This window comes from Alligator sinensis, unplaced genomic scaffold (genome assembly GCF_000455745.1).
Source record: "Alligator sinensis unplaced genomic scaffold, ASM45574v1 scaffold560_1, whole genome shotgun sequence".
Lineage (NCBI taxonomy): Eukaryota > Metazoa > Chordata > Crocodylia > Alligatoridae > Alligator > Alligator sinensis.
The window spans coordinates 1670734-1688031 of record NW_005841837.1 but is presented as its reverse complement, the minus strand read 5'-3'; the positions used below and the strand labels follow the sequence as shown (position 1 = coordinate 1688031).

At 45.1% G+C, this 17298-nt stretch overlaps 1 protein-coding gene across 1 annotated transcript in view; it reads left to right on the top strand.

Annotated features, from left to right (window-relative positions):
* Positions 1 to 17298, top strand: part of PSD3 (pleckstrin and Sec7 domain containing 3) — a 162769-nt gene that overhangs the window by 62778 nt on the left and 82693 nt on the right. Inside the window, exons 5-7 of the mRNA XM_014519479.2 lie at positions 5825 to 6031; positions 6147 to 6227; positions 15650 to 15762. Coding sequence (XP_014374965.2) covers positions 5825 to 6031; positions 6147 to 6227; positions 15650 to 15762 — 401 coding nt within the window. The remainder of the gene's footprint in view (positions 1 to 5824; positions 6032 to 6146; positions 6228 to 15649; positions 15763 to 17298) is intronic.

Sequence of the window (17298 nt, the reverse complement as noted above, 5' to 3'; positions counted from 1 at the left end):
CAGCAGGATGGCATGGGCCTGATGAGTTCAAGTCCCTTCTATTCCTGGCTTGCATAATTTAACTTTCCAGGGAATGCTGGGTGAAATTTTGTGACTTATGATATGCAGGGAATTGCATTAGATGATTGTTATGGTTCCTTCTGTCTTTAAATCCAGGAACGGATGAAGTAAAGCCCATTACACATTTCTTGGGCTTACATCATGAACATTTTTTCATTTTTGTCATGTAGACTGCAGATACCTCAGGTCCAGTTTCATCTATGCAAGGGATCTGAGTCTACCCTGAGTTGTCTTCCTGCAGATCAGAGACTTCCAAACTTCTCCTACTATGTGCCTCTCTGATGGTGGTATAGGACCTTAAAAAGTAACTCACTCATCACAGTTATTGCCCTGACACCTTTCCCAAAGCCAAAGAGAGACTTTAGAGTTGCTCCTCATTTATTTGTTTTCCTTCCTTTTCCTCCATTTCCCCATTTCCTTCTTCTGCTTTCCTGTTCCTTCCTCTCCAGAAGTTTGTTGTATACTCCAGTTTGAGGAATGTGGTTCTAGCTCCTAAGAACAGATATTGCACAGAAAGCCCCTCTATTTACAGTTGGCACTAATGGGCTATTAGCACTGTTGTCAGCCTGAGTGTAACGGCCAAAGATGGCAAAAGAGGGAAATAGAGCAATTTTTCCTTCTTGTGTTACTCTGCTGTGATCTGTCACTTTTCATCACTAGATCTCAGAACACTTCACTAAGAGGTCCCCATTTTTTCTGAGGGGAAAGCAGGATAGTGAAGTGACTTGCTGAAGGTTATGCAGCAGGTTAGTGGCAGAATCAGGAATAGAACCCCAGTCTCCTCCATTCCATTAGGGGTGATCCCTCCCCTATACCAGTTCACCTGAGTGATTTATGTCGCACTCAAAAAGTAGGTTTTTAAACCTAGTGCCTTTAAGAATTGACACAACACCAGTTGATTAATACCAGAAAGGCTCTAATAACAATACCACAAGCAAGCTATAAAACTAAATGACAGAAAAAGATTCCTTCCCAATATAATGAGCTACTACACACAAAGTCCTAGTACATATTTAGCTGCAGTAGTGTTTTCTCATCAATGCAGGGGGAGGAAGCTGGTTCAGTCTTGCAGCCTTTACTGAGCAAGATGCTATGCTGGTTAAGCTGGGTGTGATGTTGCATTTTTATTTATTTTTTTTGCAAAAATATTTACTTCTATATATAAATAAATATATATGTATAACTCCACCTTCAGCACTCTGCCAATTGGCCCCTGTGGTTCATTTGGAAGCTCAAAGCACGCTAAAACCTCATTACACAGTTCATATCCTCACGCCCATGTACCCATCTCCATACCCATACCCCCACCCACTGCCCTCCTCAGAGGGCCTGCTCCTGAAAAAGTCTATGCCGGACCCCCCTCCACCATATGAGGTCTGCCATTTCTTTCCTGTCATCCTCTTCTGTCTTCCTGCAGTACCAGTCCATTTTACTTAGTCCCATTTTAATACAGTCCTCAACTGTGGGGTCTGAGTGTGTTTATGAGCAGGTTCCTGGCTTTCCACAGTGCATACCTGAAGCAGGATATGCACTGGTCAAAGTGGGCTGTCAGAGTCCCTTGCTGTCTGGGCAGGTGTCCGTAGAGAACTGCTGCCCTGGTCAGGTCTCTAAAACCTGTCACCACCAGGAGGAGTGTGCGTACTTTCTTCCACACCTATCTGGCATCTGGGCAGTCCCAGAAGAGGTGGTCTAGCATTTCTGCCTGCCAGTGGCAGGTCTGTCTTGGGCAGTTCAGTGGACCCCTGTTCCCTGCTGTGTTTTTTCCATGCCTGCATGGTGGGCTGCCTGCCAGTTCAGGTCTCTGCTACTTCTGCAGGCCCTTGTGAAAGATTCACTTCCACATTGCCTGGCAGCTGTCACCAGGTGTTTTTTGTTTTGTTTTGTTTTGTTTTGGGTTTTTTTGCAGGGGACACAAAAGAAAGATAGATATAGATAAAGGTTTAGTTATATACACACACAGGATCCCACATAAGCTCTTCTTCACACGCTTTAAAACGCATTAAAAACCTGCATGTGCACCCATTACAAAAGACGCACCTCGACATTCGTGCTTCTGCTCACCAATCCACAGTCCTTTCCCTTACACAGTCTCTTGGTTCTTTCCCTGACATTTGGGGTTTCCATTCTCTGCATAGTCACTGTCCTTTTTGCTGTCCCTGTTGCTGACACTGCTGCTGTCGTCTTCAGTCTCAAGGTCCAGTTGTGTCGCTGTCATTTTCGTTATCCCGGAGAGTCTTTGAACAGGCTTTGCCAAGTGCCCCTTTGCCAGGTGGAGTTGGCTTCATCTTCTCTGTTCTCTGCCACCAATTTCTGGTAGTAGGACTGGAGTTCACTCAGAAACATTTTAACACAGTCTGCTTCCTTGAGCTTCATGTGTCTGTACATAAGCAGGTTCCTGCATTTCCGCAGGGTGCTCTTGATGCAGGACACAAACTGGTTGATGTGGGTTGTCGGGGATCCCTGATGTTTAGCCAGATGTCTGCACAGTGCCACCTTCATCGTCATCAGCCTGACTCCTGTCACCTCTTCGTGGAGCCAGTTTACCTTTTTCCACACATCCTTGGTGTAGGGACAGAGCCATAGGAGGTGGCCGATGGTCTCTCTTTCACCTTGACAGATTTGCCTGGGGCAGCTGGGCTGAGTTCCTTGCCCCTCTCTTTGTCTCCATGCTCTCACTGGAGTGTGTGGTGAGCTCTTAGCCAGAAGCGGGGGGATCCAAGTAGTACCCGGACAGCTGTAGCAGCACCAGGAACAACCCTGCTGGGAAGCTGTGCAGGCTGCCCCAGGGTGGAAGCAGGCAGGGCTCAGCCCCATGTGGAGCGTTGCAGGGGCAGCCGTGGGCTGGATACAATCAGTTGGAAGGCTGAGTCTGGCCCAAGGGCCGTATTTTGCCCCCATTTGCTCTAATCCAAAGGTGAGAGAAAGGAGCCAGCTCTCTTCTTTCCCTTTGTTCACTCCCCCTTTACTGCTCAAATACTGTGCCAGCACACTGGCTGGAATCTTATGGTTGCTGTAACATCTATCTCACTGCATGGTGGTTGCTGGCACTAGGCACTGGGGGTTGGAGGTTGCATTCATTTTCATGGATAACGACTCCAGGTACAATGCAAATGTCATCTGTCAGGGTTGGCCACCTTACAGGGTGATAAATATTGGCCATTATAAAGAGTAGTGGGGAAGGAGGGCTGTGATTTATTGGTGGTCATGCAGAGTTTGACATGGCATTGGAATCAGTGCCTGGATGTGGAAGGTTTGACAAACGTTGCCACATGGATAGTAATGATTCGCAGCATAGCAGTTTATCCTTTGCTCTTGTTACACATTTGGGCTGTGGTATTTGAACTTGTCTATGGGAGTCAGATACTGACAGAGTACTGTGTGTGCTTTGTATGAAAGGAAAAGGGGTTGCTGGCAGAGTGTGTTTTGTGAGGGTTGCAGGACTTTGCAACTTGCTCTTTGCACAGTGTCTGCAATTTGTGTTCTTCCTTGCACGCTGCAGACATCTGCTAGGAAAAGGCTAGGGATGTACTGCTTACTGCCGCAAAGGAGAAGAAGGGAGCTTTTGTGTATTACAGGTAGCCATCTGGTGGAATTTGAATAATGCTGGCATTAGAAGGCATATATTAATCACGTAATAGGTAGGGCTCTGAGAGCTTTTTATGGTGTCTTTTTTATTATTTAAATTAAAATAAAACAAATCCCACATGGATGTCCAGTTCCCATAGATGCTTTGAAAAAGCTTAGCCTAAGATGGCAACTCTGAACTCCAACCATAAACGTATACATTTGAGAGGGCTTGGCTTTTTGATTCAACTGTCAGTAAATCAGCAGGACATGAATGCAGAGAGACTTGATATAAAATGCTCTGATGATGCTGTATGGCATCTTTTTGTTTCAGTGTGTGTTTGCTAGTTGGTGGGAAGAAAGGTGTAGTTCTCAGGTGTGTATGCTGTCATGGCAGGTCTTTCCTAGTTTAGCAAGTTGGCAAAGATTTTTTGGGGTCACGCTTAATATGATGGTCCCATTTCTAAAGAGCTAATAAACAATTACAAGATGCTTTAATAAATTACTAACCCATTGATAGAACAACAGGTCATTTGGTTGTTTATCAACACAGCTTATAATGCCTAAAGGCTTATAATGGCTTATGAAGCTGTAATGCATTCTCTTTTGGTGCTTAGAAATCCTCTGTAACACATGCTGCCCACGTCTGGAACATGTTTGTAACAGCTGCTATGACATGGTGTCAACCCTCTGTTAACAGAAGCTTAACATCAAGGGTTTTTTTGTGGGAGAATTTCCTAAACTTTTTGTGTTGTCGGCGGTTGGTTGATTTTAATGAGAGATCATGGGAGACTGAAGGCAGGAGTCTATAACAGAATCTGAACATGGGTGCACTGGTGTTTGAAAAATTTCTGCCATTGCATGTTTGGCTGCTGTGTGGAGGTATTGAGACTAGCACTGGCTGGAAAATGGTTTTAATCCATGCAAAAAAAAGAAGAAAAAAAAAAGAAAAAAGTGCACGCATACCCTTGCATGTGCGTGTGATTGTGGGTGTGACAGATTGATTTATCCTGGCAGGGGGAATAATGTGAAATGTTATTCTGGGAGGGATCTTTGAGAAAGTCAGCTCTGAGAGAACTGAAACAGAGCTGCCTGGCATCGGACAATGTCTACCAGCAGGGAGGGACATTGGCAGAAGCCTTCTAGCCCCTCTGTCGGAATACAGGGAGTCTCCCCTCAGCGCACTTGCTCTAGGAGCTCAAGAGGAACTGAGCAAAACCTCTCAGTCAGTCCCATTCCTTGCTCTACAAGCTGCGGAGATGGAGAGCTACAGGGCTCAGCCTCTCTGGCCCACAGCTGATTGGTGGGGAGTCTGAGTGCTCTGTTTTACTGCTTCTCTGGCCCTTGAAGTAGTGGAAAATGCTGAGAGCTAAGGTGACAGTCAGAGTACTAAACCTTGGTAGCGCTACTGTAATGCAGCTTCCCCTAAACCATCAGATTTCTCATCCTGTATCCTGCACCTTACTTGGCATCTTCTAAAATCCACAGTAGCTCAGAGGAGCTGTGGATCATCAATAGGTATGGACTCTACTGAGGCTCACGACAGCTCCACAGGGGAAGCCAGTCCGTGTCTGAGAGCAGAAGTCGAGTTGGGGAGGGAGGCTTCTTGGGACAGGGCGGGAGACTATGGAGCAGGTGACCTGGGGAACCAGGTGAGAGCTGTAAGTCATAGTAATGTTCACTTTGCCCTTGTGGGTGTATTAATAACTGACCGATCCCAGCTATTTCCAGGTAGGTAGCTCCTTTTGACAATTGTATGTGATCTGCTGGTTCAAGCGCAGCTTGTCAGGCACCTGCACTGCATGGTTAGAAGGGCAACAAGAAATCAATACAAACAGCAGGGGACTCCATCATTAGGATTGCTCTGTTAGGCCTGATTTCCAGCAGTGGCAGGTACCTAATAATTCCCACTGAAGACACTGGGAGTTCTCAGGACTGTTGAAGGGTAAACCATAGATTTAGATGTCTAAATATAGGCTTAAGAACCCAGCTTTGAAGCTTTGTGTTTGGGAATCTTGGCTTGTGGTATTTACAAACTAAATGAGTCCACTGCAAACAGTTATTTAGTTAAGTGGGTTTCATTGAATCATGTAATCTTAGCACCATAGCATTAGCACTTTCAAGAAGACTTTACTTTCTGACTGGCTAGGAGGTGATTAAAGACTTTATTTTCCCCTTTCACATTCTTTCTATCTCATAGCAATGCTGGACTGAAGAACAAGCTCATAGACTCCAGGTCTGCCATGGGTAGCAATGAGTTTCTGGAGAAAGAAGCCACTGAAAACTTAAGCACAGATCTTAGCAATGGCACCAACAGCAATTTGGAAGCAGCCAGAAGACTAGCTAAGCGTCTCTACCAGCTGGACCGATTCAAGCGCTCTGACGTGGCAAAGCACTTGGGTAAAAAGTAGGTGTTTTACTTTGGCTTCTTGTTAAATGTCATTCACGTGGTTGATTCTTTACAATAATAAAAGCAGCCAAAAGTTTACATTTTAATAACAGTTTTCCTTCCCTTTTTATAGCAATGAGTTCAGCAAACTTGTGGCAGAAGAATATCTCAAGTTTTTTGATTTCACGGGTATGACGCTGGATCACTCACTCAGGTATGTCTTCCTGTTCAAACCTTGTGCTCTTTTTCTTCTGTTGTCTCCAATAGAAAAAAATGTCCGTAGGGAACTGAAGGGATTGAAACTAAAGCTCAAGGAAAGATCAATTTAGGTTTGGAGAATGTTTGTTTTGGCTTGCAATTTTAGTGTATTATCACAACCTTATTAAAGAAGTTAGCAATCCATAATATTGCCTTGGAAGGGAAACACTTCTCTTTAATTGCTAAGAGTATATATGCTGCTAGTTAGTTCTGAGCCTAGGATGGCCTCTATCCCAGATCTGCTGACCAATCCACATTCAAAACGCCTTGATTAGTATCCCCTTGTGGAAATCCAGTATCAAGGCCTGTAGTTGGACTTTTCCCTGGAATGCCATGCCATACATTGTGTTCAGAACTCACCCAGGCTGAAAGCCAAAAAAACAGAAATTCCACAGGCACCTGACTTCTGGCCCTTTTGTACCCCAGTTTCTAGCTCTGCTGCCCCTAATCAGTTATGCATCAAAGGGGAGAGGAATAATTGGTAGAATGATTACTAGAAATGCTCTGCATAAGAAGCAGGAGAGACAAGTGGGGGCACACTCATTCCTAGAAGAGTGAGTGAAACTCTTCTAGGAATGTGTGCGCCCCCACTTGTCTCTCCTTCCTTGTACTTCTGCAGTTTGGGGATCAGAATGGACACATAGGCTGTTTATAAATGTTACATTTTTCTAGGTTTAATCCAGACTACAGTTGTAACTAGGTACATGTGGGTGTCTGTAGTCCAAATTAAAACTGGCTCCAGTCCGGATTAACTGATCCTCACTGAATTTGGATTAAAGTTAACACAGACTAAGGCAGTCTGAATTAGGCAATTTAAACTGTATTAATTAACATGTATATACAACATTGCTTTTAGGAAAAACAGTCCTTAGGAACTCAGATAAGCAGATAAGCATTGCAAATATCAATCCTCCCCTCTCCCCCAGGGAAACTCAAGTTGGGTTTTTGCAAAACAATAGATAGAGGCTATCAGGTACAAAGTAACATCTTTACAAAGGCAAATGTGCCAACAACACCTCACCCTGCTAAGTATCAAGTTAATTACAGGTTCTGGAACAGAACTTTAGATTAGTGTTTCCTGAGGATAACTGCAAGAATGTAGCAGTGTTTACACAGGTTTATTATCACCTCGTAATTACTTCCAACCTCTGTTAAGGGGCTGTCAAGTGTATAGGCTGTGTCTATCCAGTGCCCCCTGCCATGATGGTCAATGATCATCTATTACTCGTTCATTTGAACTGAAACTTGGTTTGAACTGTTCAACACAAATCAGTTAACATAGTTTAGAAAATGCTGAGCATGTCTACAAATAGCTGTAGTGATGCAGTGGTCCCATGAAAAGAAGCGATCGAACCTGAAGAGGATTGTTATAGATCAAAAGAATAAGAAGAGTTTTTAACAGCTGAATCATGAACTAGTTTATGATTTTGTAGAGGGTTAATTTTGGAAATCAGTCAACGTACAGTCACTGTTTACAGCAGAGCCTGTTTTTCAGAACAGTTCAGCAACCCATCCCAACCAATCCATTTTAGACATCTGAGAACATTGAGAATTATGGGAGTGGCTTGTGCCTGGGCACTTTTGAAAACCTGGCCACTTTCTTTCAGTGCCTGTTTGAAAATTTGGCCCTAGAAGTTTAATATTCCGGGGGGGGGGGGGGGGGGGGGGGGCATGTATGTTTATCAGATTCAGACCCCTGTCTTCAAGATTTTTTCAGGTCTTTTTATTTTGGGAGTTGAAGCATCAGCTCTTTGACTGCGTAGGTGAGATGGATGTGTGCATTATGGCAGTTAAATGGGAGCACTTTAAAAGAGAGAGATTTAAAATAAGATTTAATTGTCTGGTATCAAATTTGAATGATTATAGTTTTGTCATTTTTTCCATTGGCATAAACCAGGGGTGTTAAACATATGGCCTGGATCCAGAGCCACTCTGTTCAGCCTATCAGACTACTGGTGGGCCACTGGAACTTGAGGACGTGGCCAGGGGAATGGCCTGCCAAACAATCCAGGGCCTTCAGACACTAGTGGACATAATGATTGGCAGCAGATGGTTGGGTGGGGGCTGACACAGCCCTGGTTGCCTTCTGGTCACTTTGCCTATTGCAGTGGCTCCCAACCTCGGGTTGCAACCCAAATCAGGGTCACAGGGGGTCCGCCCTCACTCCAGCCCTCCCACCTGCGGGGCTCTCCTGGCACATGGTCCGCGCAGTTCTCACTGCCTCTGTCCCCTGCGATCTCAGCTTGGCCTGGGGTCTGCTGGTGCTGCTGGGCATGAGTGAGATGGGGGCAGGGGTTGTGACCTGGATTTAGGGTCACAGCAAAAAAGGGTTGGGAGCCACTGAAAGGTTGGGAACCACTGACCTGTTGCCACTACCTCAGCCCTACCTCCCTGGCCACTGGCTCCATTGCTGCCCATGTTAGAGTCAGAGCTGAAGTAATTGCTGCAGCATGGGGCACACGGTAGCAGGAGCTCTGACTTCAGCACAGGGCATGTGGTGGGGGTTGGAGGTGTCAATGTGTGTCTCAGGTTACAGCTGCAGCTGTCAGCGCTGCTCTTTATGCTCCCTGTTGGAGCTAGAGCTGCAGCTGCTGCTGCTTCCTCATACCTTGGGCTGGATTTGGTTCACAAGGAGTCCCACAGTCCAGATCCTGTCCAGGGCACAAGTTGAGCTTGACACCCCTGGCATAAATTTACAAAGGCCAGTTTTAAAGCTGGCCCTTGTCACCAAGGCTAGGGACAGACATTACATATAAACCAATTTAAGTGATCAGAAACTGGTTTAAATTTGTAACAGAACAGATGTTCAGTGCACATAAAGCAGTTTGAAAATGGCTGAAACTGGTTTGAGATATACCTGGTTGAATGTAGTATCAAACTTAACTGATTTGGGTCAAATTGGTTTATGCTATGTCTGTCCCATACCCCTTGCTGGTTTAAGATAAACCAGACTCCCCCAGCATCCTGGCATGCTCTCTGGGCTGGATGGGGCTCTCTGCTCTACAGCAGGGCTGGCCTCTCCTTTTTGTTCCCTGGCTGCAGCTCTGGCACAGACTGAGCTGCTTCCCCCTTCCACCTCACCACTCCCTGCTAAGCAAGAATTCCTCCTTCCCCTCTGCCTTGATGAGAGGTGTCTGTGTATTAGCTAGCAGACCACATGCTGGCTACGGTCTATGCTGAGTCAAAAGGTAGAATCAACAGGCAGAATCAACATGTAGCTGGTAATGTCCCTTTGTTGTTTTCTTAATGGGGTGATAAACACTGAGTTAGGGGTGATAAGCACTGTTATCAATTCCCTGCTGGGCTAATCAGAGCGTCCTGCCAGGGCCTGACCACATCCCCCCTCAGCTCAGTATTGTGGAAGGGAAGGGATGGTTGCTCTAGTGCCCCCCCGCTTCTAGCCTGAGCCCCTGCAGGCATGTACCTGTATGTATAGGATGTCTGTCCAGTTACAGAGTGATTTAGCTTAGCCAGGTGAGACTAACCTGCAAAGATTGAATCAATTCAGGCTCAGGCTTTTTGAATGTCTGTCCCTAGCTCAAAAGGACTTCTTTAGTGAAATTCTTATGTAGAAACTCATTCCTGTAAGGTGTAAAGTAGTCCAAGGCATGCTTGACCCACTCTCTTTCTCTTTAGTATGGCACCAGATATCACCTTCCACATCTGTGAGCCACTGACTGGTATTATCGCTCAGTGCCTGGATTCCTTCTGCCCTGTCTGGGCATTTGTAGAGATCACAACTTTCAATTAAGTGCTGTGCTGTTTATTGAGCACCGCAGTCACACAGGGGGCTGTCCAAGATGTTCATCTTGTAAAGTGTTGTTTTTAAGCATCCATATCCAGATCTCAGTCTGTTCAGCTTGGCCCATGCTTCTCTGTCAAGGTTATGCCCAATGGAGGACTCGTTTAGTGTTGGTATAAAAAGCTGTAGGAACAGGTCTGACCTTTCCCAGTGGTCAGCCCACTTGTTACTCCCCATAGATTTCGTTCAGCATCCCCAATCTCTTTCAGGAGCTTGTGGGTTCCATGTACAAACAGTTTACAACCTTTTAGCCTCTTAAGCGTCCATCTGTTCGGGTCTGTAGCGAACAGTTGATGGAGCAGGTGGTTTTCATCATCTCTTGCCTCTGTTATCAGTAATGATGTTGGGATCTGTCTTCTTATGTCACTTGGTCTAATACCTGAGAGTATAGGAAGTACATCTGGGTATGTATAAGTTCATAGATTCATAGATGTAGGGTCGGAAGGGACCCAAGTAGATCTTCAAGTCCGACCCCCTGTCCTGAGTTGTGCAGCCAGTTATGAGTCTCAGCACACTGTTAAGCACAGTGTCAAGCTTTTTAGTATGACAACTTCTGGACCATTCAGGAGCACAATATTCTGAGGGGTCATATACCATTGCAAGTGCAGTGGTTTTGAGCACTTTGAAGTTGGCGCTCTATGTCATGCTGGCTAAACTTAAGGTAGCCACTTGTGTTGTAGGAATCTCATTAGATCGTTCTCTCACTTTTATAAACATCACATCCAGAAGGTCAGCAGTAAAGTCTCTTAGCTTACTGAAGACAGTGGAACTGCTCATGTGCTTAAGTGGAGTGGAGCCAGAGTGCTGAGTTTCATGTAGGATTGAGTCCTGGGGGGTAGAAAAATTGCTACATGTTTGAGGTTTTATCAGCTGGGCAGTGTGATACTAAATATACTTCGTCTTCTAAATGGTGAAAACCAATCAGCAATTACTTTGCAGTACTTACTTAGGAAGCCTGCTCTCTCTATATAACCTCTGTTTAATATTAATAGTAGTGACCTTCAGAAAAATACGCTATGGCATGATACAAGCATTGCCCACGGCAATGCAGCATCAGGGTTGCTTTAGGTAGGTTCAGGCTGACTGGCCATTATGTGGTGCCCAGAGGCATTACGATTGCCCAGAGCCAAGCATGTGAAGAGGCTTATTCCCAGTTACTAGACAGCAACCCCCTTAAAGGGTTGTTTGTCACAGACCGTGCTTTTTGTGTGTGCAGGGGTATGTGTTGTAGCAAAGGGAAATGGGGGAGCAAGGATGAGGTGAGTGATGGTCCTATCCCCACTTATATTGGGGTCCTGATGTGCAACCCTAACCAGCGGGTAGGGGGTTTCCCACCAGCCACAATGCCAGGTATGCACATTTGAAGATGTCTATTCTCCTGGGTTTGGGCCTTTCCCATTGAATATGGGAAAGGCCCAAACCTGATCCCGGCTCAGTCCTGATCTTTGCACAATCTTCATCAGCTGAACTACTGTGCTGCAGTTGCCTTATCTGTCTTGTTTGTTACAGTGATGTTCTCTGGGTTAGGGAATGTCTCTTACCTGTTTGCAAACACACAATTTAAATGTTGAGGAAACCTGAGCAGCACTATGAATTGGGAAGAGAAGAAAACCATTGGATGGCACACTTATCTTGAACTGGGAAATAGGTTGTATTAAAATGTGTAACTTGACTAAATAAGATAATTACTTGCCATAGCATATATGTGCATGTGCACGTGCACATTCAGGTTATGGGTAGATGAAACCATTATACCAATGTAAGGGTCTTTCCCTGTACCAGTTGATCAGTGGTAAATTATTTTGTCTGTTCACAATTATTCTGCTGTAAGTGGAAGTAAGCCGGGGCAGCTTACCCCTGAATGAAACAACTGCTGACTTTCTGTCATTCAGCTTCCCCTTACTGTAAAAAAGAACAGACTCGTGAAATATTTAGAATGAATCCACTTGACTTCCAGGAAGCCACCCCTCCTTATTCATTCTGAATAGTTTGTTCTGTATCTCCATACCCAAATATATAGAGGAGATGGTGCAGTAATATTGTAGTATTGCAGCTTCCTTGATCAAGTTAGTCAGTTCACTTAACCTTTAGTAATACTATGAGTAAAAACATGTGTACTGATATAGCCTCATGCTCAGAAGTCATGAGTCAGGACTCAAATCTTGTGTTCTTGAACCAAAACTCCTGTGATATGCAAAAAATTGTAAATGTTGAAATTTATTTGATTTACCTCCTTGTTTTGAGCCTTGAGGGTCTGTGTCTCCATACTTTTTTTTCTACGAGGGCTACAGACCTAGTTTTTTAATGAACATTGAGATTCTGATACAATCACTTGACTCTAGTCCTGGTTGCAGACATTAAAAAAAAAACCAACAAAAAACCTGGCACTTTAAACTTGGCACAGTTCTACATTGAACCCAGTGTACGCCCAGAAGAGGCAGTGCTTTAGTTGGACCCAGCTCACCCAATGTATATCTGTATAGATTGGGTGCTCTAGTGGTTTTTTTGGTGCTTTTATCTAATAACTGATTGACTCAGCTTGAGATAAAAACTCCAAAAAGCCCTGCTGAAGCGCCTGTTCTATACAGACGCTGCAGAGCCAGGTCAAAGTAATGTGCTGCTTCTTCCAGTAAAGTATGGTTTTGAGTTTGTTTTTTTTTAACATCTGCAAGCAGCCAGGATTTCAGGGTTTAAGGAATATACCAGCTTTTGTTCTAAGATTTGGCATTGCTAGTAATGATTCTTGGGGGAAGGATGCTTTTGTAATAAAGAAACTGAACTGGAAGTTGGAAGATATGTGTCCCCTTTCCCCTCACCTGCTTTCCCTGCCCCCTTAATGAAACTTCAGTTGTGACCATGGGGGTGAGTCTGTGCTTCAGTTTCCCATTGGTAACGTGGGAATAGAATATACCTCCCTTGTGGAAGGGTTGTGAGGATCAATTCATGAGGGTCAGACTGCTCCTGGAACTGCTGTGCTCAAGCATGGGAGCCACAGCCTCCTGCTTCTTTTCCTTGGTGCTGTGGTCAGCAACATTTTCTGCTGGTGGGCCCAGTTTGGGTCCAAGGCAAGCTGGCACTAAGATCCATCTGCTGCCACTTTTCCCCACTGCCCAGCATAGATGAAGATGTCTGATGCCCATTGGCCCAACCACTGTTGCACTTAGAAAGTGGGTTTTTAAACCTAGTGCCCCAAGAATTGACACTCCACCTGGTTCATCAATAGCAGAAAGGCTTTAATAACAATACCACAAGCAAGCTATAAAACTAAATGACAGAAAAAGACTCCTTCCCAATGAAATGAACTACACCACAAAGTCCTATTACATATTTAGCTGCAGTAGTGTTTTCTCACCAATGCAGGCAGAGGAAGCTGGTTCAGTCTTGCAGCCTTCACTGAACAGGATCTGTTGCTGGTTAAGTTGGGCACGATGTTGCAGTGATCTCTCTCTGTTTCTTCTGGAGCGCGCACCTTGCTGGCAAATTTGCTTAGTTCTTATACAGTTTAATTATGTAGCTTCAAAGCATTTTCCCTTGATAGTTGGCTGATTAGAGTCCAAACAAAACAGAGAGGAAAAGGGTGACCATCATATTACAATTGTTAAATTGCCTGGCTCCTGTTTTTGTATTTGTCTAGGTGTGAAAATTGTGTTTCTCTGCAGCCCCTTTGCTATAGTTTGTACCGGTGATGGTCTGTTTACAAACCTCCAGGCATACATTGAATGATTGAGACATTTGTAAAACCTTTGACATTGGATGCCTGCTTTTGAGAAATGTGAGCAAGGTGCATTTGTTATGGATAGGGCATCTTTCCTGTACTGTTTACAAGTTTCTCTTGAAATGCATCTTTAGTCTTTTGTCTTCTTTAGTTGCTAGGTCAGTTGAAGTACGTACATAGTTTCCTTGCCTTCACTGGCTCAGCCTTTTTCTTTGGCTTTCTTAGGTACACACACATGATGAGCGTGTCGGGTCTCTGTTAACAGTTTTCTTCATTTGACATAATTTAGCATAGAGAATATGAAACCAATTGGGGTTGCTCTATTTTGTATGGTCCCAGCTGTCACCTTGCTTTTTTTGCGCAAGATGCACTGTATTTCAAGTTGGTCATAAAGATTTTATATGTAGGCCTGGCTGAGCTGTTACTGTTTTCACCATCATCACTGCTTGCCCGTGACTTGGGCTAAGCCCCCGCTGCAACCTAACGTTGTCTGAGCAGTGGCAGGGTCTGGGCCTAACTGATCATCTAGAACAGTGATTTTGAACTGGGATGCTGTGAGACTATGTGAAGGCTGCCATGGCGTCTGGCCCTGCATGAGGTAGAAAGTGGTCACTTCTCCCCACACTGTGCAACTTGGGCCTCTCCCAGTACATCCCATGGACAAGCAGTGCACCTAGCACACCATTCCCCAGGGCCCCTCCCATCAGCTCTAGGAGCCGGGTAGGAGTGGAGGAAGGTGCCAAGTGGTGCCAAGTATAGGTCTTGTGTCAATCATCCCTGTGCTCAGAGTGATGTGCTCTGCCATGGATGGGCAGGCAGATATGGGGCTGTGTTTTTCCACCTAGCTTGTTCTTCCACTCATTTGATGCTCCCAGAGCTCGTGGGAGTGCTGCAGGGACAAGTGACTCCAGGCTCTGGCATTCAAGTCCAAGGAGGACCAGCTGTAGCATTGTGTTTGTTTTGAATAGAGGCCTCTATCCAGCATGACAGACTGGGGACAGGGAGGGGGCAGGTGGCAGCAAAAGCAGGGCATGGCAAGCTCCTGACCCTGCCGCCTTCACCTGGCCCCAGCCTCTGCACCTCCAGTGGCTGATGTCATACTCTTCTGCCTTCTATAGGGACTGGGGTCTAATGACCCACCCTCAAGCTCTCCAGTCTGTCCTGTTGAGTGGCTCCTGCCAGCACTGAGCACTGATACCAACCCCTTTCATATTCTCATTGGTGCCCTGCCTACTGCTGCCCATCCTGCCACCCTGTGAGATTCTTTTAAGGGTGCCATGGGGTGCGAGAAGGTACGGACTATAAGAAATAAATCAGTTTTTAAATGGGGTGCTTCTAAATTCCAAAAAGTTATGGAGGGGTTGCAGGTGCTGTGGGTGTAACAAGGCTGAAAAACACTGAACTAGAGAGCAATGAAAAAAGACCTTAAAAATTACTTTGTCCATAATAATGAGCCCCTCTAACAGACCTAGGGGAAGGGGACAGTGCCCTTAGTGGTGCTCTTGTATCTTATCCTTGATGTGTTCCTTAGCCCTAAAATATCCCCCCCCCCCACATTTCCCCCCATTGCATCCCTTAAAAGAGGAGAAGAAAATATTTTACATGATTTAATATTGTATTGGCATGTTTATCCTTCTTCCGAGACCATTAGTAACTCACCTACCTCTCACCCTTTATTAAAATGGGATTAAATACACATGGAATAATTATCTAGTTGGGTGTTCTTTTGTAAGAAGACTCTTGGAAACAAGTTGCAGGCATGAAGTCATTTATCCCTTACTTTGAATTGTGCTAAAATCTAAATGCTTTAGCAGCCAGTAGAGATTTACATTTTTAATTTCAGCTTTCTTTATCTTTTTAGGAGTTTCTTTAAGGCCTTTTCACTAATTGGAGAAACTCAGGAAAGAGAGAGAGTTTTAATCCACTTTTCCAACAGATATTATCAGTGTAACCCCAATACTATTTCAGCTCAAGGTAATTTTTACTTCTGCTCACTATAAGGCCATGTGCATTCCTTCTTCTTGAGATAACTGTATGTGTTAAAAACATAACAAAGAATGTGTGTGAAAATATACTGGTTGTAGAAGAGGGTAAGAAGCTTGACAATTGTGAGGATGCAAATTCTCTTATTTATTATTCAGGAAACCTAAGCTGCCCCCTGCATATGCCAAGCATTGAATTAGATCCTTTAGCATGCATATAGTCCTGTGTACTTCAGTGTGGCTACCTGCATGCTGGTTGTTTTAGGTGCCTAAGTGCCTTTTTGAATAGAGGTCCCTATCCAACATATCAGAACCACTACCTATCATATGTGAAAGACTGAGCAGGCAGTCTGCGCAGATTGGCATAAACTATGCCAATCTCTGCAAGTTGTGGGGGTGAATTTTGGGCACAGTATTCAGACCCTGGAATGATTTCATTTAGGCTGGCTAGCATCAGCTAGCAATCAACTTTCTAACATTTTCAGTCAATTTTGAAATTGGAGGGAAAACAAACAAACAAAACCCAGGGAAGAACAGGGAGGAAAGAAGAAGACCATGCTTGATGACAGTGTCAGGAATCTGGTCTGGAAGTTAAAGAAGGGTTATGCAAGGATTTAAAGTAAATGTTCTTGGGACCATAAGGCTCAAAGGGACCTCAAGTCAGTCGTCTAATCCAACACTTGGCACAGATGCAGGATTTGGTAGTCTTAAACCATCCCATACAGATACTACCCTGACTTTGAAAAACTCTAGTGAGGGAGATTCTTAGGCAGCTTATTCCATTGTCCTGCTGTCTACAGTTAGGAGGCTTTTCCTGAGATGCAGTTTAAATCTGCTTTGCTGTAACATTCAGCTGACTTGGCACTAAATTCATTTTTATCTTGAGAAGAGGGGAGTGTTAAATTAAAAAAGGTATAGTTTTAGTCAAAACTAAAGGCTTTGATTGGTCCTTAAGGATCGGGCCTACTTAAAGGGTAACAGGTAACCCTTGTACTCTGTGATGGTGACCAGCGGAGTTGTCCCTCAAAATGATTGTTCCTTTCTTACTTAGTGGGAGCACCTACATGAGATGTTCACTGTAGGGGTGCACTGATAGAGATTTTGGGGGCTGATACCGATAGCTGATTTTTAAGGAGGCATATTGGCCAATACCGACCTGATTTCTAACAGAGCTGTGTCCAGCTGGTAAGTCTGTTGTGGTGGATGGTGGCGGGGGGGGAAAGGCATGGGGAGGGGGACGGATCAAGGTCCCTGCAGTGAGGAAGGGAGTGGGGCAGGGGCTGGAGCAGGTGCTGCTCAGCCAGGGCAGGGTGGGGAGGGGCAGGGCACGGGTTGGAGCTGAGGCTTGTCCGGGGGTTGCGGAGCGGTGGGGCACCTCCCGCCACTGGGCGCACCCTGGGAGGGCAAGGGGTGGAGGGGGGGAAGGTATGTGCCCTGGATATGCATGGGAGGGGCTGAAGCTGCGCGCTGGGCCTGGGGCTGCGCTGGGCTCTTTCCAGCATGTGGGGGCTGCACTTGGGGCTGCAGG